The 23,852-nt window shown below is 42.5% G+C and overlaps 1 protein-coding gene across 3 annotated transcripts in view; it reads left to right on the forward strand.

The window, feature by feature from the left end:
• The first annotated feature begins 1,279 nt into the window (after positions 1–1,279).
• Positions 1,280–23,852, forward strand: part of YAF2 (YY1 associated factor 2) — a 186,737-nt gene continuing 164,164 nt past the window's right edge. The window contains exons 1-2 of one of the 3 annotated variants that reach the window (XM_078674299.1): positions 1,280–1,623; positions 1,802–1,927. In XM_078674299.1, the coding sequence (XP_078530425.1) occupies positions 1,379–1,623; positions 1,802–1,927 (371 nt within the window). In that variant the 5' untranslated portion in view covers positions 1,280–1,378. The remainder of the gene's footprint in view (positions 1,624–1,801; positions 1,928–23,852) is intronic. The other 2 variants (XM_078674298.1, XM_078674300.1) reach the window with 2 other exon arrangements.

Here is a 23,852-nt window from a genome sequence, read left to right on the forward strand (position 1 = left end):
TGTTGTGGCCAACAGCGTCTCTTGTGGTTGGATTCTGCTTTTGCTTGGGCTGCCAGAGGGTGCACCCTCTGATGGGCCTCCTGCTGCACCGGTGGTGGCTGTGAACCCTAGTGGGCACTACCCTTCGTCGTGGAGGACAACTGCTGCAAAGCTTTGTAAACCACTGCACGTTGCAGGTATGGTGCGCTGCTCTGCGGGCAGGGCTCGAGTCGGGGTACCACGCGGGTGGATGGCGTCCCCCCACTTATTTTATCGGGGGGACACCATCCCCCCTGCCAAACAGCTGGACTTCACTCTTTGGCCTCTCTGGGACGAGGAGTTCGGCACCTTTTGTGATGTCACTTCCCGTAACAGCGTCCCCCCCCACTTCTTTTTTTACGACTTGTGCCCTGTCTGCGGGCATGTTTACCTGCTACTGCCACGCTCAGACTGGTGGGTGTTCGGCACCACTCCTTTGTCAGCAGGTGGGATGCACACACACCATGCGGACTCTCAGCAGCCTTGGGTGTTCTTGACTGGCATGCATCTGGTTACCAGTGAGTTCAGTCTGAAGCGACTGCACAGCACCCCTGATCCAGGGCCATAACTATGGGTGTAGGCAGAGGGTGCAGGTCGTCTCCCAGTATTAGTTGCCATAATGTTTGTGTAGATCATCAGCCGCAATATGAAAAGAAAAGTTTACACAAGATGTGTGGTATGCAACAACAACCACCGCCAACCTTTATTGAAGTCACTTGATCTGCACCACTTGCATGGACCCAATGGGCATACTCATCCAACATGGAACATCCCCCAGTATTGCACCTGCTTAAAACTATAGTATCTACCTTAACAGCAATCTCTTCGTGGTGCTCCAAGTGAATAAAAGGCCTAATATATCTAAGGGTTTTACCCATTTTGTGTCTATAGCTAAATCCGTTAGTACATCTGGGCCAAAGTATCCAGTGCTCTTCCGTCTGCGAGCCTCTTTGACACATTATGTCCTGGCGATATGCATACCTCCATCAAAGCAGACTATTTACAGGCGATATGAGTACCTGAAATTATGTCTTTCAGCATAAACCCAACACTTACAACTGTACGCGTCTGTCATGTTGTTTGATCACCATTCCTTCATGCTTCCTTTATGCCGGACTCCTTCCTTTCCAACTATCTCCCAGTCCCCGCGCCGTCCGCCAGTCCCTCGTCCGTACTTTTCTTCAGACACCGGCCGTCTGGCTGCCTCTCACGCTAATCCCAAGGTTTTCCTCACCCTGCTTGTCTCCTCCCCCAGCAGCCAGATGCGGCCAGCCTCCTCTCCTCGCCGCTCTCCTCCCTCCCGTCAGCGTCCCCCGGTGCAGGCCCGGATGGGAGGCGCCGGTTGGCCTGCGCTCGGCACATGACCGCCAGGCCCGCCTCCCCTGCTCCGGAGGGGCGGACAGCTGGAGAACCCGGCGGTGGCGCCTGTGCTTCTCTGCCCTCTCAGTACGCTCGCCGGGATTCTTGTGTTTTTTTTCTTTCTCCCTCTACTCGTTTCCGCTCAGGTTTATTTACAAATACAAAAGGATACCTCGCGGCGGAGGCTGCAGTTTCCTCCCTCCTCCCATTGCCCTGCAGCATGGGAGACAAGAAGAGCCCTACCAGGTGAGATGGCGGCGCACAATGCAGCCCGGGCAGAGGGGCGGACATGGCGGACACGGGGGCAGCTGCAGAGCAGTATCCCGGCCCGGTGAACGCCATCGCTTCCCTCCCTCCCTCCCAGGAGCACGGGTGTCTGATGCGCTCCGTTTCTCCTGTGTTTTATTATATGTTTCTCCCGCAGGCCGAAGCGGCAACCGAAACCGTCCTCGGACGAGGGCTACTGGGACTGCAGCGTCTGCACCTTCCGCAACGGCGCCGAGGCCTTCAAGTGCATGATGTGCGATGTCAGGAAGGGCACGTCCACACGGTGAGTGAGGGCCGGGGAGGGGAGCTCTGATGCCCCGCTGCTGCTGCGCGCACACCAACCAACACAGCACCAGGCTGGCCATCTGTCCCTCTGCCAGGGGCAGGCTGAAGCCCTCAGTAAGCGCCCCCACTCAACGCAGGCTATCAGCATGACGTTTCCTGTGGTTCCCTTTTAGAGGTTGACACCTTCAACCCACTATTTTATTTATTTTTGTTGGTGACGATATTACGGACGTATCGTGGACCATTTTTTAAAGAGTTAAAAATTATATTTGCGTTGTTCAAGAAGCCTACAAAATAACAAAATGTCTTTCGTGAGCACAGTATAGATTTTTTGAAAAAATAAAAAGAAGCTCCTTCTGTGAAAATAGAATACCCCGGAAAAATAATACTGGGACTTTTCCTGTCTGGAACAGCATCCGTGACAGGAACAGCATCCGTACGTACGGAATAGGTTATCCCTGGCCACTCATTGGCCCTCTTCCTTTTTGTGTGCAAAAAGCGGGATGCTTGTGTCTATACAATATACATTTGATTTTATAGGACCAAAAGTTAACTGAAGAATAAGGTGCATTCCCAGGTGTAAGGCCCCAGGACATTCAGTGGGACTATTGAGATTATCCACAGTAAAATTCATCTAGTGAACGATTGAGCCGTGAGCTGTCTTCAGCAACGGGTATAATAACCATGATGCAGTCTGTTGCATGGGTGAATTTTAATTTTTCTTTTTTAAGTGAAAGATTCGAAACATGGTCTAGAACTGTGTCCTTTTAATATATGGGTACTTAATTTATGTTGTATATAATATTGCATGCTGTGCAACGGCCGGTGAAAATACCTCCCTAATGTGAGTTCTGCTGGTAAGGCCAGTGCACTTTATTTGAAAGTTATAATACCTTCTAGCTTCTGACGTTACCTGTCCATTCGCATTTCTATCTAGTGCCATTGAGGAGGTTCATGTGTCATTTCTGCCCTGCACATAAATCGTGAAAAACAATTCTTACCTTAAATCCCTTCACACTAGTAACATGTCCCTATGTTTTAAAATATGTCGTGCAAGAAGTAGTGGCTCATGCCAGGTGCTAAACCATAATCTGTCTATAGTGACAACCTAGAACATATTGCCCTCAAACGCCTTCTATGGTTACCTTTTGTTTGAAATGTAAAATAAAAAGTGCATGTTTACTTTCATCCATATCCGCATCCTGAGAAGCTTTGGTCTTGTTGTGGCTGGTGCCCTTAATCATGTTATCTAAATAGATCACAGTCCGAGATCCATAGCAATATATTTCAAGATAACTTTTTGTAAATACATACCTTCTTAGTAAATTACCTCGCACATACATTGTGTGGCCTAAAATCATACATTTATATTCCATGATAGCTTTTTTTAATACATACATCAGGGGTGTGGAAAGTAATAAAATATCTACAATGAAACAGATTGCTTCGTAAATCTACTTGTTTAAAAAAACCAAAAAAAACACTTGTCCCTTAGGTGATATGTAGTGCGGCAGCAAATTATGGCAGCAATCTCATGTAAGAGCCCTGATAATAGCCTCTCTGATCATGCCAGATCTCATACCACAGTAGGGTTTGAATACTAGTAATTCCCTCATTTTGCCTGCTTTCCACAGATCTACATGCTGGAGGTAGCGGAAAGCAATACTTCTATGGTTTGAATGCCTTTTTGAATCTGTGCAAACTTACTAACTTACACGTTTTAGTGGCTTTCACCAGCTCTTCTCTAATCTTTTCTCATGCTTAGAAAGGTTGAAAATTTACTCCTGACAAAGACCGAAGTAAAATGTGTTCCAGGGTTGGGGAAAAAAGTGGTTGGAAAGAAAGTGAACTTGTTAACGCTTAACAGATTTTCGCATGAGCAAATCTATACATGCATATTTGCTCGTGCTAAAGTGCAGTTCACAAATATTCTCAAGGAGTAAGATTTCTCTGCCTACTTCTGTGAATTCATGAAAGCCATAAATCTGCACTAATGCGAGGACATATACGATGGGGTCACTTTTGTGGCTTTTTTGAAATAATTGGGCCCCTAATAAGGTCTAGTGTTAACCAAGACTTTTTTGTTGTTATTAAAATTCTATCTCTTTCTATCAACTGGCTGCACTGAGAGTGACAGCATTCTGCTCTTTCACAAGGAGCATATCGGCACACAAAGTAGTTTTTGTTCAGTGCAAGGAACTACTGTGGCAATGTGTGCTTTTAGGGACCAAAAAGTATTTTTGTTTTTTGACAATGTTTGTTATAATGGGAAGGGCCCAGCAGATCTTACAACAATTAAGTTTTACGAAAACAATGTCAAAACAAGACATGCATTGACAAAACCAAAAGGCTGACCACGGATGTAAGAGCTATTGGTTTTTGCCAATGCTTGTTTATTTGCATGTTTCTTATAATCTTCTTGAAACTGCTTACACTGATTTTCCATTATGAGTATTTTTTGGAAATGGTAGCATGCATCAACACATTTTACTAATGTTGCTTCAAAGCAGTGGTACCTAAAATTTCATAATAGTTTAGCAACATTTTTTTCCTTGTTGCATTTTTTTGTGAATATTGTATTTTGAAAGCAAAGAACCATCAATCTTTATTTAAAACTTCTGCAAATATTTGCATCTAAGCCAAGAGCAATCTGGGAACATTTCACGTAGCCTCATATTGTTAAACTTTGCAAACGTGTACATTTTTATATTGGGACCACTGACAGCAGTGTAGTCCGAGTTTACAACATTACCTTACAGTGCTCACTCTAATAATAACGCTTTGCATTAATGAACCATAGCTAAAAGTTCAAACAGCATTAACTTATGGACACAAATATTATATTAACTGTGGACAGTGCCCTTCCCTGATACGTAATGTGATACTGTAAACTGTACAGTTTGAACCCCAACCCTGTGTTCTGCTTCATTCATATTTGTGTAAAATGGCATCTTCACTTACTTGATTCCTTGTGATGCCAGACAGTATCCACATGTTCTTATGCAACCACATAAGTCTGCATCTCACTGAATTATGTGCTTAGCTCCAGACCTGTTAATCAGTAAAATGGTTTTAGTCTTTCAGCAGTTTCATAGCACACAATTATTCTTTTCTAGTTCAAGTCTCATGCTAAAACAATAAGGGGCCCATTAGGATGTCGATCCTTGCCAGCCTGCCCGCCACCCTTTTCCCCCCGCCATATTACTATAGGAGGGGGGGGATTCAGTCCGCCGCTTTTTTAATATGGTGGCGCCTTGCGAACGGGGCGGAAAATGTTTAGTATGGTAGCGGTGTCTATCAGACACTGCCATCCATATTAGTATGGGCTTTGTGAGATGCCAGGCGGTCTTCACTTTGGGGGCCCCCTGCGGGCCCCCATGGTGAAGGCGAGGTGGGGGTGCACATGGGGGGTACCTGTGGTACCCCCCTGCATTTGCATATACAATGCGGCAGGCACGCGCGGTGCATGCCGCTTTGTGTATGCAAATGCATTTTTAGCATTGTGGCGGGCAGTGCTGAGAGCACCGCCCGCCACCATGTTAAAAATGCAGGATGCGCCCACCACTGTGGCGGGCGCATCCTAATACCTCCCATGGGACCCCCGCCCTTATGGCGGACGGTCCTGAAATCCGATAGGATGGCGGGCGGACTAAGTCCGCCCGTCATCCTAATGACCCCCTAAGTCTTTTCTGCAGCTTAACGGACCCTTGGTGCTTTTTTTTAGCTCCAGACTAAATATCATTTTTGTATGCGCATACTAATCTAGGTGAACGGTAAACCTCTCCAATTAAATGTTTGCATAAATACAAAATTTTGCCCTATGCGAGTAAAATACACTTATTTTTTTCTTTTACCTTTTGAATTGCTGTTTCGGGCAATGCAGTTTGATCATTGAAAACAAAATATTCAAAATAACGCTGTGAGTCTCTTATTTCTAGCATGTTTATGGGATGCAGTCATCCAATATTAATGGGTTAAGTATATTGCTGACAATCATTTTATAACCAAATATATACCGTGATGCCTCTGTTTTTAAAAATAAGCATGTTTATTATTTCCTTTCCTTATGCTCATTTATTTTAACTTAAAATAGTTTTTCAGCAAATGATCTATGTGTATGTCCAAAAGAATCCATGTGCAGGTAGTTAATTTGATGTAAAGTGTTTAAATGTGCTAAGCTACAACTTTTAGGATGTGCCAAACCATGAAATAACTGATGGGGCACTTGAGTCACAATGGGCAGACAAGACATACAATTAATATGCTCGGGTGTCGAATTTTAAACTAGAAGATTGAAATGTAATTTCACCCGTTATGCTTGCCCTAGTCAAACACCAGTCTCTTTATTATTTAGATTGAATGTGAAACCGCGTGATTTTGGTGGATATTTTTGTCTTCGGATTTCTCTTATGTGAAGAATGTAAGATCAACTTGTTGGGAAGCCCCTTTCTTTTGTTTGTTTTTCCAGAGTGAAAGGATAATGTTTTTCACATCTGGCCTTCATTTAAAGCAGTGACAAATATAATACAGTTTGCACCCTGGTAAACGCACACTTCTCTGCCATGGCATTTGCTCCATATAGACTAGCGGTAGCTTTAATCTTCAGTGCTGACTTGACATTTACTTACGAAAGAAAGGGAGATGGTTAAAGTATTCCAAATAGAACAACACATTTATGGTTGTGGAAAGTGTGATTGCATGCCATGTGATCACTAGCTGAACTTTGTGGGATTAAAAGCGTCCATCTGATATTTTTACGGTCTTTATTTTGTAAATGTTGATACCTATCGTACTTTAAAACCCTCTTACAATTGTAACCATTACACACCAGGCAGCTCCTCGTTTCGTCCTTTTAGGTGTTTTTTCATGTTTAAATCTTTAAAATTCCCTTTAGACTCGTGTAATTTAGTCTGTTTAAAGCAAGCATTCAGGTGACATTGTGGTCAGATTTTTTTCCTTTGAAATGTAATATACCGTTTCCCCCAATATTTTATTGGCAAATATGAGAATTTTTGATTTCATTATTTCTATGTACCCTATGTTAGTTTAGATAGTTTAACTTAAGTGGAGATAAACGCTGAGTCGTATTTATATGAACTGCATAATGTGTATTTTGCACATGATGGGTGGTATTGGGTCACTAACTTGAGTTAATTAAATAAGTCCTCGTCAATGTGATCCTTCTTTGATTGTGTAAGCAGTGAGTGGAAATAGTAGATTTCTTAAAACTTAGAATATACACATATCTAGCAACAATGGAGATACTTCGGGTGGCATTTCGAACTACTAATGTCCCTGTATCAAAAGTAAGATGTAGGTAGCTCCATACCTATAAAAATAGGAAATGAAGAGTAGACCCATCAACTGCATAGTAAAGAACAGTGTCTGGGAGTAGTGCTTCAATTTTAACGATATGCGGCAAATGAAGGAGCGGTATCTGTGAGTATTACATTTATCATAGAAATGGAGGCAAGGATTGTGCGTCATAGAAGAAGGGGGCCAAGCCCTGAAAAGTGAGGGGGTATAATGCACGCATGGGAGAGGGTGAAGGAGACAAATGGGCAAATGCAGCAATGTTTCTGCTGATCAAAGTATAATTTAGGTTGAGCCCAAAAAAGAATCATTTATGAGGGTACAGTCACCATCCAGATACCCAGAATTTTGAATGAGAACTTGGCTCTTGCAAATTGAACCTGTGCACACACACTTTTTGTGGGCATTCCTGTGCATGTCCACCAGCAAAACATTGTGAAAGCCCACAAACATGTACGTTTGAAGTATTTGATACATATTTGAAGGTTGTTTTTCACCCTGAGGCGCCTTAAATTTACTTCCGGCAAGAGCAGCAGTACATTTTTATTCAGTGTGGGAATGAGGAGTGAACATACAAAATTCTTCAGTGTTGCTGATGTGTTTTTTTTTACCCCAATTCAACATGTCCTCCTTTTGGAGAAATTTAGAAAAATAGCCTTTTAAGGGGGGTAAGTTCTTAAAAATGTGGATGTTTACCTCAAAGGTAACCATTAATACAAATGGGGTAGCCCAGTAGGTCCAGGACCTGGGAGTTTAACAGTACTAAAAAACAGTGGTCCAATGGACTATTATTTCAAAAATCACAATTAATCAAACATTTTATAATTCATATAGTAGAATATTCTTTAAGAACAAAAACAGCCAAAAAACAATAACCAGTGGTGATCAATTTATTCTCTACCACTAATCATTATGTTTTATATTTTTATATTCTACAAGTAATATAGGGTCAAAAAACGGTTGCAACCGTTTTTTGACCCTATATTACTTGTAGAATATAAAACATAATGATGATTAGTGGTAGAGAATAAATTGATCACCACTGGTTATTGTTTTTTGGCTGTTTTTGTTCTTAAAGAATATTCTACTATATGAATTATAAAATGTTTGATTAATTGTACCTCAAAGGTAGGCGTAACCCTATCTATGGGATGACATTTAAAAAAAACTCTGCCAGCTATTATCAAATCTAATATTGAGGGCGTGGTCAGCCATCATGGCTGTGTAGATGTAAGCCTCAATGGCTCGGTGTGTCATTCGGCAGATCATCGCTTTTCTACCTGGGTATGCCGTCTACAAGTATCGCTATGGTGGACCACACAGATGTCTTAAACGCCACATAAGAGTCCAGGGTAAGCATTGTAAATCATGGAGCAGCGGTACGGGCAGGTGGAAAATGGCATCCACGCCCGACGAGATGAGCTACACTGCGAACGCAGACGCAACCCCTGCTCTACAGCCATAGTAAAGCAGTGCCGATATCATTTTTGGCTCTGACTCAAGCTCTGCTTCCATTGAGACACACTGCGGGCCACCACTGGCACCTTCCAAGGGAACAGCTCTCCACTACTGAGCATTAACGGTAGGAAGCAGTCATTTTTTTCGAGATTTGATAGACATTTGAAGTCTGCTGAATATGCAATGGAAGATTTTTGTGTCCTGACTTTATTGGATACATAAGCATACATTTTGAGGAATGTAGGGGGATGTCTGACTGAGCACACAAGTGCTGATATTGGATGCTTGACTTGTAAGATGGCGGCACCAGATTCCTGCTAACATGCAACCTGGAGGTTTTGTTGAAGGCGGTTTGCAGAGTGCTGCCTGGAGAATGTGGTGCTCTGAATTTTCCTCCGTCACCTTTGTGACTACTGGCACTGCTGCGCCGGGTGTGTAAATATGCACAACTACTGACCACATACATGAGAGATTTATAGTGAGTTCGATTTAGCGTTAAACTACCTTCAGGAAGTTTTTAATGAAGTGCATTGTGGTTCTTCGCTGGGACCATTCCGTGTGAACCAGACACGTTGGAATCCACTCACCAAATCTACGCTCTGATACCTGATTTCGGGTCAAGTTTGCGCTATATCAAACTCTGAGAAAGAAAAAATCTAGACTGTACACCCTTACCTACGATTGCTTCAAACAATGAAATTGCGACATTGGCCCGCACATTTTAGCTCTTGGGCTCCCGCCTGCTCCCATGACGTGCAGGAAGGTGCAGGCTAATAGTGTCTAGTTATTTTTGCCCGGTGGAGGCGAGATTGGTGAGTGCTACCCCTCCTTTGGAAGATAGTAAAGCCCTGACAAAAGACCTTCTTCTATCCCTACAAGACTTTAAAAAAAGAGCTGTGAGAGGAACTGGAAGCAGTCATTGCGACTTCTTTTGACTTATGTTTAGCAGAAATCAATTCTAGATTGATATCCCTCCAATCGGATGTGAACTCTTTGGGTTCCTTTGCTCTTCATCTCGAAACGAAACTCCGAGATATGGACCAAAGAATGGCCCCAATAGAGGAGGACACAACTTTCCTCTGGACACAGTTGCAGGCTGTCCTCCTTAAATGGGAGGACTTTTAAAATGGCTCCCTGCGCGACAGCATAAAAGTGAGTGGCATAGAGAAGGGAATTGAGGGTCCGGATCTGGAAGCCTTTATAATTGACCTTTTCTCAAATATTTTGGGAGATGATCACCCGGAGGTACAGCTGGAACGAGTTCAGAGTGGGCCTCCGAGCCCATGGAGAAGGAAGGCGACCCAGGGACATCCTTGCCAATTTGAGCTCTTTCAAGATTAAAGAGATGGTTCTCTAACAAGCGAGGAAATGTGACACAGTGGGATTTCAGGGAGCTACCTGCTCCCTATTCCAGGATATTGCCCCAGCTGCCCTATCTCGTAGACTGCAATTTCGCCCTGTTACTGAAGCGCTGAAATCTAAACCTATCAAATACAGAATGACATACCCTTTTGGCATCACCTTTGAATACAATTAATAGACAGTGCCACTTCATGGATCTTACAAATGCAGCCGGCTTGTTGGGAATATATGGGGGAAAGCCGCTGCACCAATAAGGAATATGGAAGCATCTACAGTGAGAACCAGCGAAAAACAACCCACGAGAACCTGGCATACTCAAAGATAGGGGGTAGTCTGAATAAGAAGTGAAGGCAGTAGACTCATCATTGTTTTGATCGAGAAATACCATGAAGGATCCTGTACTTGATGACTATTCTAACTTATACCATCTACCTCCCTCAACTATAGTCAGGCAGACCGTATTGACCTGAATAAATAGATGAATGAATGTGTAGATAATAGTGCTCTAAACCGCTTAACCTTATGGTTTAAATTGACTGTGTTCTTTCCCATTTATGTATAATACGTTTCACCTCATCTCTTTTATGCTAAGCGTGGTGGAAAGGCGGATGTATATCCACTTCCTGTTATACTCCGAGTAGCTGAGGCGACAAAATCTGGATGGATCCAGAATTTCTAGTCTGTATGGTCTTAAATTGCCCAATTTATGTATTTTTTTTTTTGTATCCTTCTTTTAAAATGTCAATGCATATGGGAGAGGCGATTACGGTTATGGGGGAGAGAGGGAGGTGTGGGTGGAGAAGAGGGAGGGCGAGGCAGAGCTAGGGTTCCTTTGGATTCCTCATGGAATGTTCGAGGGGATGGGGAACACTGGAGAATTCATTTATTGTTGATTTAAGATCCTTGCATGCAGGACATGAAATATTAAACGTTTAAACTCCCCTAACAAGAGGCATCATCTTTGGAGGTATTTGAGAGATCATCATACAGATGTAATTGCCATTCAGAAAACACATTTGAAAAGGGGCGATGACCAACAATTGTGGCATAAAATGTATCCCCCCACCCCAATCTATAGATCCTCAGCTACTACCAAGCAGAAACATTGGCCTCAGAAACCCAATCAACATACCTAGGTGCAGTTAAACTACCACGTGTTCCCCCATAGATAAATGAAAACCGAAATAGACCATTATGAGGGAAAAAGTACAGGCTGCCATAAATTCTCTCAAACGCCATAAAGCTCGAGGGTCTGACGGACTTAACGCTCACTTCTATCAAGCCTTCAGTTCAGACCTCCCTCCTTATTTGACTGATCTCTTTATATATCTAGGTTTCAGGAGGTGGCTCCATTGATGAGCGAACCGCATTCCCTAGCCAGGAAAAGATCCTCCGCTATGTACCTCTTAATTATATACCAAAGATATTAGACTGGAGGAGATAATCCACGAACGGATACACCCCAATCAAACTGGGTTTGTCAAAGGGCTGCCAAACCCATGACTATCTGCGAGGCATTATTTATCTGATGGAAAACATAAATAAGTAGCAGATCCCCCTCGGTTTTGTTGGCACTGCATGCCGAGAAAGCCTTTGACCGCGTAGACTGGTCCTTTTTAGTGAATATACTTCATCATTTTGATTTTGGGGAAAGATTTATAAATATGATAAAGGCTAATTAACGTCTTCTTTGATTTTGTGTCTTGGAAAATAGCACAGCTTCTGCGTTTTCTTGACCGGACAAAGGTGACGAGACAGGGATGTCCCATTCCTCTCATACTTTTGCCCTCTGTATAGAGCACATAGCAGCAAAGATAAGAGCTAATCGCGAAATTCAAGGAGTTCCTTTTGGCCCAGATGAACACAAAATATCACTATTTGCGGATGACATTCTCCTGCCCATCACTTTTCCATGTACATCCCTGAGCTCTACAGAAGAAACTGAGTCTTTGAAAGAGAATTGAAGTAAATCTCTCAAAGTCTTTTCTTCTTAACTTGATGATCCCTTCAACAGACGGAGACAATTGCAGCCACTTTCCCGTGCCAGTGGGCTAGGAGGGAGATTACATACTTGGAGATGAAGATCACACTTCAAATTTATATAGAGCAACCTTTCCTCTCTTGCTGCGACAACCTATAGCAGATTTTAAGTGATGGGCCCCATTATATCTTACTATGATAGGTCGCATACATGTGATCAAGTTAGCGGTCCTCCCTCCTTTATTCCAAGGGCTACCAATTGAGATTCATAGGGAATTCTTCTCTGAAATACACGCGCTGATTACTAAGTTCATTTGGCAGGGTCGACAAGCTAGAATTTCATACAATGTACTGACTCAACCAAAAGAGTTGGGTGGCCAAGCTTTACCTGATATTTTAGCTGTGCAGCTTAGTTATATCAGAGTGGTCGCTTAAAGCTTCAGGTAAGCACTGGCTCCACACGGACAGAGCTATAATAGGATGAATAATAAGGAATGTTTTGTGGAAACCCAAACAAGAACTCCCTAAAAATGCATATTTGAGTACCCCCACATCCACTACACTCAAAGTATGGGATACTGTTGTTAAATCCTATGAGCTGACAACTTTCCCCTCCCCTTACACACCTATTCACTATAACGTGGCATTCCCTCCTGTATTACTACCAGGACGGGAAGGCGGTTGTCTAACCATCTCTGACCTATTCCATGGAGAGAATATCCTTACTTTTGAAAACTGTTGTTGTAATTTCAAACTACCTCCCTCAGAAACATTTCATTAAATCCAGCTGAAACATTGGCTACTACAGCCTCATATAAAATTGCCCGCAACCAGGAAACCTCTCCCTATGAAGCGCTTCGTTCGGAGTGCCGAAACGACCTGGGGTTGTTTCTTTTCTGGCCACACTTTTAATGACTACGAAGCGCATTCCTTCTCCCCACCATGTTTTATTTTGGGAAAACACTAGGCATTACTATAGAGGATAAACAATAGCCTACTCTTTAGCGAGATATTTATAAATACAATTGCTCCATGGAGTTAAGAAATGCACATTATAAGCTCCTTAACAATTTTATCTATACCCGGAGAAATTGCAAAAAATCTTCCCAAATATGTCAAGTACATGTTGAAGGGGTTGTGGATTGGGAGAAGATTTCTAACATATATGGTGGGATTTCCACTCCATTTGGCCTGGCCATACTGGAAAGAAATCCTGTCGCAGATAGAGGAGATTTTGTGATACCCAATCCCCAATAATCCGGAATATGTTCTGTTGGGCCTCCGGGATCCTTCATTGAAACATCAGACCCCAGGGGACTGTTCTAGTCTGTGGCTCTGTTTGGGTGCTGCCAAAATGGCCATAGCAGCAGCATGAAAGAAGCCTGATGCCCCATCGATTTCCCCAGATGGCACACCCGACCTTGGCTAGCCTTCGTATTAGAATGTATGGCTGATATAATCAATGATACACTGAAAGGTTTTGATTATGTATGGGCTCCTCTAGTACAATTTCTGTCGAGGGGGCTACCCCCTTTTTCTTGCCACCCCCAAATTCATATATAACCTTGCTTGGGACCCCCAACCTTACGGTAGGAGTTGAGATATCCCCTGATTGCATAAGGCTGCTCCCATACTTTAGATGCATTTCGCACCTACAGATCCTACCATGCACATTTTGTTAATGTTTCCTTTTAGTTCTGATGTCATTTGTTTATCTTCCTGTGTTAACATTTTACTTAAAGGGGTATTTCCTCAGGTTGAGATTCACCGTATAGAAATGTTGCATATCCTATTTGTACTAAATGATTTAAGTGAAACTTGCCAAATTTACTTTTGATAATCTGAAACTGTCATTAGCGAATTGTTGCACATGGCTTGAAAATTATGGACAATGTAATGTGCTATGCTAATACCCTGTATTTCCATAAAAATAGTTTGTCAAAAAAATCTAATATTGCATTTGTAAGCAAACCCCACATTTAGAGAGTTTGTGGAGAGACCATGAATACCCATACATTCAAAGTTCCTTTTGGTGAATAGCAATGTTATTACCTCCACAATATTAAGTTAAAGTTCCCAGTTGAAAGAGAACATTTTCTAGAACAAATCTTTAAATCTTTGCAGCTGTGGCAACAGGCACGTGAATCCCCACTCTCTTTACTGTATTTACAAGACATCTCTCGTTCCAGTTTTCACTTTCTTCCCACACCTTCCTCTGTACATAAATCCTAGGGTAGAGTGTCAATGAGAACACTATCTACCCTTTTGAAAAACCACTCTACTGATAAGGTATCATTGTAAAAATTTAGAACGAGGACTTTAACATGCTCAAGGTCACGAAAGGTTTAGCACGTCCCCTAGCTGGTAATTTTTAGCATTGCAAAAAATAAGTAGGCATTGCTCCTTTCTTGTGGAAGCTGTGCTGCTAGCATTGCTATTTCTTTTTGCTTCTAACCAATTTCTTGGCTGATGCCTGGAAAATGGAGAATTCAAGACTCTCAGAACTACAGGGCTCTTGCTGTGAATGCCCTAATAAACTCCTTTTCCCGCAGCTTCTCGATGGTATATCGTCACAGTGTACCCACTATTTTGGTTCCTTTATTCAGGCTCCCAACTTTATCTCATAAGTGAAAACATTTTGAAGTCTTTACTGCAGATACATCTTTGTCTAGTGATGGTGCCCAATAGTCCCAGTGGCCAATAGGCCTGTACAAGCCATCACCTCCATCCCTGAAGAAGAAACAAATACCTTGAGGTTGATGTACCCTTTTCAGACCTCACCTAAACTTTCGAGCTTGTTCTCCACTGTGCTATTCGGTTTCATGAAAACCAGACATACTAGCCTCGGCCTTAGACCTTGAGAAGTATTTGCGGCTGTTCGGCTTCCCGCCCTTCCATCTGTTATCTCATGCATGTACTGCTTCATTTATCTTGCCCAAATTTTCTTCAGTGTCAGGCGTTTTTGTCTATTTTTTGCGGCATTGTGCGGATTAATTTCTTTTAGGTCTGGTGTTAACCAATAGCCCTTTGATTCTACTAAAATTCAATGACTGATATATTTACATAGAGTGGCTTTTGGCCACCTGTTTTATCCATTGGTCTGTTATTGTAGTGTTCACAATTTTCTTCTGCCCTCTATTGTGTGCCGCATTGGCCAAAGGGTTGGCCCACTTCAGCTATTGGCTAATACTGCCTAATTGCCAATATATTTCTATGACTATGTATGTATTTATGTATGTATTTATTTTGAGACCAAGAATACTTTTGCTTTAGCCACTGTTTTGTTTACTTTGTTTGAGTGAAGTCCAGGCAACTTCCCCATCAACTAAGTTGTGCAAAAACCATGACAAAATAAACCAAGTAGTAACAAAACCAGACACATGCAGCCAATGCCAGACCTGTTGGCTTTGCCATTTGCCTGTGTTAAGCTGAAATAGGGCTATCCAAGGAGTGGTTCCTACTAATCGCTGCTTTCCTTGTAGAGACACCCACTCCCTTCCTGAGCTGTCTGTTTCTTAGGATTTGAGAGCATATTGTCTATTGCTGGAGTAACTGTTGATCTTGTAGTACCCAAACACCTGCTTTCTTTAATTGTACACTGTGCTATTAAACCATAATTGGCAAAGCCAATAGATCTCACTTTTAAAAGGCTTTAGCTACTTTTTTTTGGCTTTGCCAGTGCGTGTTGCTGATGGTTAACAAAATCAGCAGCAAATAAATGAAAAATAGTAGCTGCATCATAACTCATTTGTTGCATTGTCAAGATGTGTGGAATAAGATGCATGCATGCGCAGCCAACGTTATGTGGCAGTTGTTTCTTAAAAATAAATATATATATATTTGTCCCAAGATGGACTTGGTAGCAGGTTGCAGCTGTCAAGTCCTACTAAAAGTTTTAAACATTTTTAACACTAAAATAAACGAAAGCCAATGCCAACAGGGAAGTAGCAGTAGAGCAAGATTGATTGGTAACATCTAAAAACTGCAAGTAAGGGTGGATCCCGAATCTTAAAAAAAAAAAAGTGGGAGGGGAGCAACAGACACTCTGGAGTGCAAATACAACATGGAGAGAGCATGGGTGTAGGCATGTGACGGCAGGGGAAAGAACATGGCACTACACACATCCCCGTGAACTGCTAAAGTGAAAAAAGTAAGTCCCTGAGTTTTAGGCAGGGAATAAGTTGCTAATCAAACTGATGTAGAAGCTATATTCCAGGGAAACAACAAATGCAAGAAAAGGAAAGAAAGCCGTTGAGTAAGAAGCAAGCAAATTTAAATACAAAAGCCAATCAGTAATAAGTAATGGGCTGAATTAAAATTCACTTTATTGAAATGATACATAATAGGTCTTTAAACGTCTGCCTGTAGGCAAGGCCTAATAAAATAGCTGTGAGCAACCAAATGTCTCCTCTTCCGCTGTGTAAAATGGCTTGCAACCAGCAGTTTTCTACATTGGTGTGCTGGGACCATCCGCTTACAGTTGCAGTGTTGAGGATGCCTAGAAGCCACCTAATGTAGTGCCACCTCACTTAGAGCGGTACCTGCAAACACAACAATGATGGACAGAATGTGGATCAATGTCACACATTCACCCCAGTCCAAAGATCTGGGCCCAAATCAATCGTTTTTCCACTCCACACCACCCTGGGTTAGACAATGGCGATATGCAAATCAGCGCTGACCCTGTGCCCCATGGGAACAGTCCAGTCCGAACTACAGAAGCCATGTCCTTCCCAGAACGGAAACAAGCATCCGAGGACCGGCCTTGTTTCCGTTCTGGGAAGGACATGGCTTTTGTAGTTCGGACTGGACTGTTCCCATGGGGCACAGGGTCAGCGCTGATTTGCATATCGCCATTGTCTAACCCAGGGTGGTGTGGAGTGGAAAAACGATGGATTTGGGCCCAGATCTTTGGACTGGGGTGAATGTGTGACATTGATCCACATTCTGTCCATCATTGTTGTGTTTGCAGGTACCGCTCTAAGTGTACTGGGGATGCTCAGACGTGAGTCCCAGGCACTCCACACCACTGGAATCAAGCTAGCCGGGCTGATGAGGTGTTACCTCAAAACCGGGCCGGTCCTCGGATGCTTGTTTCCGTTCTGGGAAGGACATGGCTTTTGTAGTTCGGACTGGACTGTTCCCATGGGGCACAGGGTCAGCGCTGATTTGCATATCGCCATTGTCTAACCCAGGGTGGTGTGGAGTGGAAAAACGATGGATTTGGGCCCAGATCTTTGGACTGGGGTGAATGTGTGACATTGATCCACATTCTGTCCATCATTGTTGTGTTTGCAGGTACCTCACTTAGGCATTCCCATCTGCACAGGCACTATTCCTAGCATGTCGAGTGACCAGTGCAAGGGCCCACAGCAGAAACCTCTACAATGAAGTGAAAAGTGAGATCAAGGCTGCAGCTGGATGGCGGGAACAAGGGCACAAGCAACATGGGCATGGCTGGCACATCTGCGTCAAGTCTGCAACCAAGGACAATACCCCAGATCTTCCAGTGAGAGCTGCAGAAAGTATAGTCTAATATACTTCAATGTTTGGAACCATTGTTTCTGAGGTGGGTTAGGCGATACAGGTGAAAAGAAGGGATGGACAACATCCCTACATGGAAAGCAAAACACATGAATTTTTGTCCAAGAAATTAATACTTTTTGACATAAGTAATAGAACAAGTCACATTTGCTATTCAATAGCTGTGCTACTTTTATCAAACCGAAGGCCGATTTTTAAATCTGGTTAAGGGACTTCATAAAACCTCTTGATGCTGGGATACAAAATGTTCTTAAGTTGCATCTAATTAGGTGTGGTTATCAATACATAAAGTGGAATGACAACTAGTTTTAAGGCAGGCTTTGCAAGGTCCAGGGTATGATGTGAATTCCCCTGTAGATTTATACATGATTTAATACTTTGAGCTAAATATAAAAAGCAGTTTACATCTTTGCCAGTACTACATGGGAGAAGAATAAATGCACAGCAGGCGCATAGTAAATTAGTAGCGGATCTTGGCACACTTGCAACATTGGCAGGCCAGTAAAATGAAATGTTTGAGAAGAAGTGCATGAAATTCGGTTATTAGTTGATGGGTAGGTACCCACCTCTGGTAATATCCACACAGTCCTTGTCAGCATGAATCTTTAAAGTCACCAAATTAACTTAGCTCAGCCCCTTGGTAGCAATGGCACAGAGCAAACAGGCTTACCTTGGAGGCAATGTGTAAAGTATTTATGCAGTCCAAAAACAGTTATAACGTTGAAATGCAAAACAATACAAATCCCAAAATGTATTAGAAAAATAGAGTAAACCATTAAAAAAATGATGCCATAATGACTACATTCCAAAAATAGGAACCAGAGATCTATATATTTTAACGTTTCTAGTAGAAATAGTGGCAAGAATCACAAAGTGCCTATGATAGTCAATGGTTGCGGTACAACAGGACATAGGTGGAATATGGAGCGATGGATCGCAGGTCGGATACACTAACCAGGCTTGTCCTAGTAAGATTTTACCTTCTGACTTAAGTCCTTTTTCATTCTCAATCCACTGCAGGAGTAAACGTCTAAAGTCTCCCAAGATGTCAGGGGAGGCACTTATAGACTCACAAGTTGGCAGGTGGAGGCCAGTAAGAGAGTCCAGTCCAGGTCCCGTTGCTACTGGTGGGCTGGGTAGTTGCAGGGAAGTCCTCTTGTAGCTTGTTTTATCCCTGAAGCTTGAACAGGAGGTCAGCCTTATGACTCTTTGAGTCCACTTCTTTGTCCTGGGTACAGGAGGAGTTTAGGTCCAGTCTTCGAGGGTCTTCTCGGGTCTCAGACAGCAGGTTCAGTCCTCTTCTGATCTAGCACAGGTCCAGGAGTGTTCCAAAGTTGGCGCCTGGAGATGCCAAATTTATGCCTGCCACAAGCTAGTTGGTTTGAATTATCCCAATGGGATAAAGGTTCCCTGGTCTAACCGTGTCCAATTTGGGCATTTTCAAGATGGCCCGAGTCTTCAATCACACTAAACGTGGGCTGTGAGGGCTGGGGTGTGTGCAAGGGAAGTGTACAATGGTACTCGGTATCCTACACGATATCTAACACTAAAATTCATTTTGAGGCAGGTCCTGAACCCACAACAACTCCAAAACAGAAGTCTGGTAAATCAAAACCAGAGTATTCAGCAACCATATAGTGGATACAAGTGAATTGTTATGGCATCTTGTTTTTCTATTTTGTAGCGTGCCCCAAATGTTGCATGTAAACCCAGCAGTCCTGTAAAACAGGCTTTGACACTGTAATGTCAAGAAGACGTCTGTTTCGATTAGGGCCTTTCTGGCTGAGGACAAAAGGGCCCTGCCAAAGTGGCAACTAATATTTGCTTTTGACAGGGGAGGCCTTTGAAGTGAGACCCAAGTGTCATATGAAAAACCCATGCAGTCCTGACAAACATGATGTGACATTCAAACAGGATTTGACACTTTTATATCAACGGATCCTTACAACATCACCCTGCATATTCTGTTCGGTTCAGATGGGTCATTCCTGCCTATTCAGGTCCGCTTTTTTGCTCCAGTTAGGAAGTGCACACCTCATTCACTCCTACTCAAATGCTAATTACTGGCTGGCAGAAGTGGGAGAGCAAAATACAGATTTAGCTTTCTTAAAATAATCTTTCGAAAATATTTATTACAAGTCTGACGTCCCCAGTGAACTGGGCTTGTAATAAATATTTCAAAAAGTTCAAAATGAAATATTTGACGGTTACCTAACTGGAGCTAACATTTGCTGTATTTAATATTGTAGCCTAATGATTTCTTATGGAACAACCAAACCTGCTACAGTTAAAAATAGCTTTTAGGGCCTTTTCACTGCAAGAACATGTACAGCATTAAACATATGTCTTGGTTTAAAATACCCTGAACGTTGAATTATTGGCACTAAGGCTTTTTTAGGAGTGACTTTTAGTATTTAAAAGATAGGTTTAGACCAGTCAGCAAGATGATTTTTTTGACAGATCAAATTTGCAGTTTAAAACTGCACTGCCTGGCTACTATGGTAGGCCTGGAGACATGCTTTACGATGCCACTATCCTGGATTGCACAATGGGTGCTGCAGTTAACTGGCAGCATTTAATATACAGACCCTGGAAATACTTGGTACTGCATACTAGATTTATATCCAAATAAAAAAAAAAAAATCATTTTCGTTGTATACCAATTTGACCGTGTTGAAAGGGTCAGCATAAGCACATTCCCAATGGTTAGCAGAGTGGTCTATAGCCAGCAAAAATATGGGACAGCAAAAAAACCTAAAACAAAATCCAGGGCAACCTCCCAAAAAGGGAAAATTTCCAACAGTATGTGTATGTGTATGGTGATACAGGTAATACTCGGACCAACCGCAGCCTAGAAGGACTGATACTTGATAAAGCACAATGGCACGCTATATTTCAAACTATGAGTTTTTTTCTGCATTCGAATGGTGGCTCCCAAAATAAAAGCTTTTCTCACACCCATCAGTGTCATCCGTTTATTGTTCTGACTAGACTTTTCTAATTTACAATACACACAAGCATTACTACCCCTGCCGGATAGCAACATTACCACAGATCTCTTGTTGAGCAGCACTACTGTTCTGGGAGGGACACTTAGGGCGAGGGGGGCACCTTGTATTCCACTCGGTCACTATCAAATTTTGTCTCATCCAGTCATGTTGCTTCTCATTTTTCTGTGCGGAAAGAGCGATCCATCTAAATTATGTAGAGAAGGTTGCCAACAGATAAAAAAAAATACATGTAATTCACATGCCACTAATTATTAAAATTCCTGTACAATGTCTGGTTTATTCAGATCTATTAAAGACAACTATTGCAGTGCTAGTCATAAGACTACAAAATACTTATTCTGCATTTAGATAGATTTGCCAGTTAATTCAGTGAATAGTTGTTGTTTTTTTACCACTCCATGAACGCTAGTTATTTTCCTCATCATTTGTATTCCTCCAGACTCCTTCTCTCAGACCACAACACTTTCATTTTTTTAAAAAAAACAGATTATAGATGTTTGAAATTGTGATAGTCCGTGTACAACTTCGTCCCCTGCTTCTGCCCTATGCCCCGCTGATTAAAATAAACAAAAGTGACGTATGGAATGCTTGAATTGTTCTCAGCACTAGTAATTACTCGGGCTGCCTCCCAGTCCCTCATTATTTTGCATACCATGCATCTGGTCTTGGGTTGCTTGTGGTCTCTTTTGGAAGAGGCCTCGCCTGGCAGTTCTGGGTAGACTGTTTGCTTAAGAAGCTGGGTGATACTGGTTTGCATAAGGCTGGCCTTTGTCTAGAGTGGCGTGATTGCCAGAAAACAATGGACTGGATTGCGGCCTGAATGATTCCAGTGGCCGAGATGAAATCAAGCATTTCATCATATAACCTGGTTATTGTTGCAGCCACCACCGATAGATGGCATACAACCTACATGTTCCTATTGATTTTTTTTTTATCATACAACTTGAAAAAAACAAATTGAGCACTTATGAATGCTGTTTTGTGCTCAGAAGACCCATGATAGCGCTTCCCTGACATTTATGTTGGCAACTTTGGTCAAATCTCATGTCTGTAGCCAGCAGGTCAGAAGTATTTCCCCATACCGTCATGGTGTGGCTGGAGAGGAAGCTCTGTATGGCTGCTTGCTTCATATCCTCTTCTGTCTCTGCCAAGGCTGATTCCATAGCACAGGTTAAAGATTTTAGTGTGACTTGTAAAAAAGATCGATTTAAATCCCAGAAAACCAAAGGCTTCACCAGTGCTACGTTGCAGGGACAGGAAGAGAGGGCTTGCTGATGCCCCTTTTTGAAGGGGAAACGTTTCCTGCACATTTTCTCGGTTCCATGGACAGTTCAACTCTGATACAAATACCGTTTGGGTTAAGCAAGTTTGATTCTCAAATCGATATTGAATGTTTGTTTTACCTTGCACCAAACCTTTCTCACACCATGCATCAATACCCGCCTAGATCATACATCCAGGCCCAGTAGCTTGAAATTGCATCATTATCCTAGGAACATGGATATGGTCATTTAGGCCCTCCTGATGGTGCATGTGTTCTCTCTAGTAGCGAAGATACTTCTATAAGGAAAAAGCTGGAAAGACAAAAATGGTTGCGAGATAAATAAATTGCCCCATTCTTTGCAATGTGGCCGAGGGTTTGCTTTTTCTTTTGTGACTGGATAAAGTGTTGCAGATTGCTGCTTATCCGAATGCTTATGACCTACAAGCAAGGTTTTCCTGGTCAGTGTGCTTCAGTGAGATCTAAGTGGCTGTTGGTTAAGTCTTTGTATGCTTTCTTGAGTTATGTCTTCGAGCAAGTATACTCCCAAGTACGGTCCTCCTGTGCTTTTTATGTGGCTCTTGGTGAGCAGAATTACTTTGCTGAAAAGCCTTCGGGACCAAACCATGAGGCCCCTCAGAGTGTGAACAAGATCTGCACAGAGGTGTCATTGAATGGCAAACCTTAATTTACAAGATAAATGTGCAGCACCTAAAGTTTCCTGTCCGAGACCTTGTCCTGCGTAACACCTATTTAGGGACATGCTAAAAAGTTCTGCTCTTTACAGCAGCCCAGTTACCTGAATGATCTACACTGGAGTCATGTTTTAGTTTGTTTAAAAAAAGAACAAAGCAAAAAAAACCTACATTGTGACTTCTGGAATCTAATTCCCACCAATATGGAATGTGTTGGAAGATTAACAATTCAATCCACCTATATAACAAACATAATGTCTAGAGCGTTCACAGAATATTAGACTAAATCGTAAAAATAATAATGAATTTATACAGCTCCCTTGATACACTATAAATAACAGTTATTACTTATACTCTCTAGTTACTGACCTCAGAAAAATGAAAGGCTGAGTATGCGTGGCTGCGATTGTGTGTCTTTTGCTTCTTCGCACTAAGTGCTCCGGGTATGCCCAGACGTGGGTCCCGGGCTCACTGTGCCCCTGGATTCAAGCTATCCTGGCTGATGAGGGGTGAAACCCTGAAACCGGTCCTAGGATGCTTGTTTCCAGTCTAGGGAGTACCTGGCTTGGCAGTTCAGGCAGGACTGTTCCCATGAGGCACAGGGTCAAGACTGAGTTGCATATGGCCAGGTCTAAACTGAGGTGGCATTGTGAGCCAAAGAATGATGGACTTAACCCAGATCTCTTGAATTGGGGTGAATGTTTTGATTTGTTCTCCATTCCGTCCAACAATTGTCATGTTTGGGATCCAGTTGTCAACACCTGCTAAGTATCTCACATTCGTCCCTTAAAATATGATTAAATCCTAATCGTGGATAAAAAAAAATTGTGCTGCAGGTCTGTCTGGGAAAATGTCAGTGGTGAATTCTTATAGAAGAGCTTATTTCAAAATTCTCACGTTACTGTGGCTAAAGGAAGAATGGGAAAACAAATTAGTCAAGAAGAATTTAATGTAGAAATGCTTGTTTCAAGGTCTGTTTCCCACTAAGGTGCACTTTGGTCAGTAGTTGATGAGACTGGATGGTGTCTCCCCGGGGGGTAATATTCAATTTATGTTGGTTAAAGTCTAGCTGTCTCATTACCCACATACTATCAGCCCAATTTAAAGTAATTCCAAACGTTGATAAAAAAAAAGTGTAAAAAAATGGGAGGGGAGGAATACGTTGAAAAAGTGTTTTAGCGAAGAGTACACAATTTTACACTTTACCTACTACACCACAACCAGGGTGGGGGTGGTTGCACGTAGGAGGCCCAGGGAATGCACTCAGTCAGGAAATGGAAGGGTGTGTTGGGTGGCGGG

The sequence above is a fragment of the Lissotriton helveticus genome, chromosome 1_1 (genome assembly GCF_964261635.1).
Source record: "Lissotriton helveticus chromosome 1_1, aLisHel1.1, whole genome shotgun sequence".
In the NCBI taxonomy this organism is placed as follows: domain Eukaryota; kingdom Metazoa; phylum Chordata; class Amphibia; order Caudata; family Salamandridae; genus Lissotriton; species Lissotriton helveticus.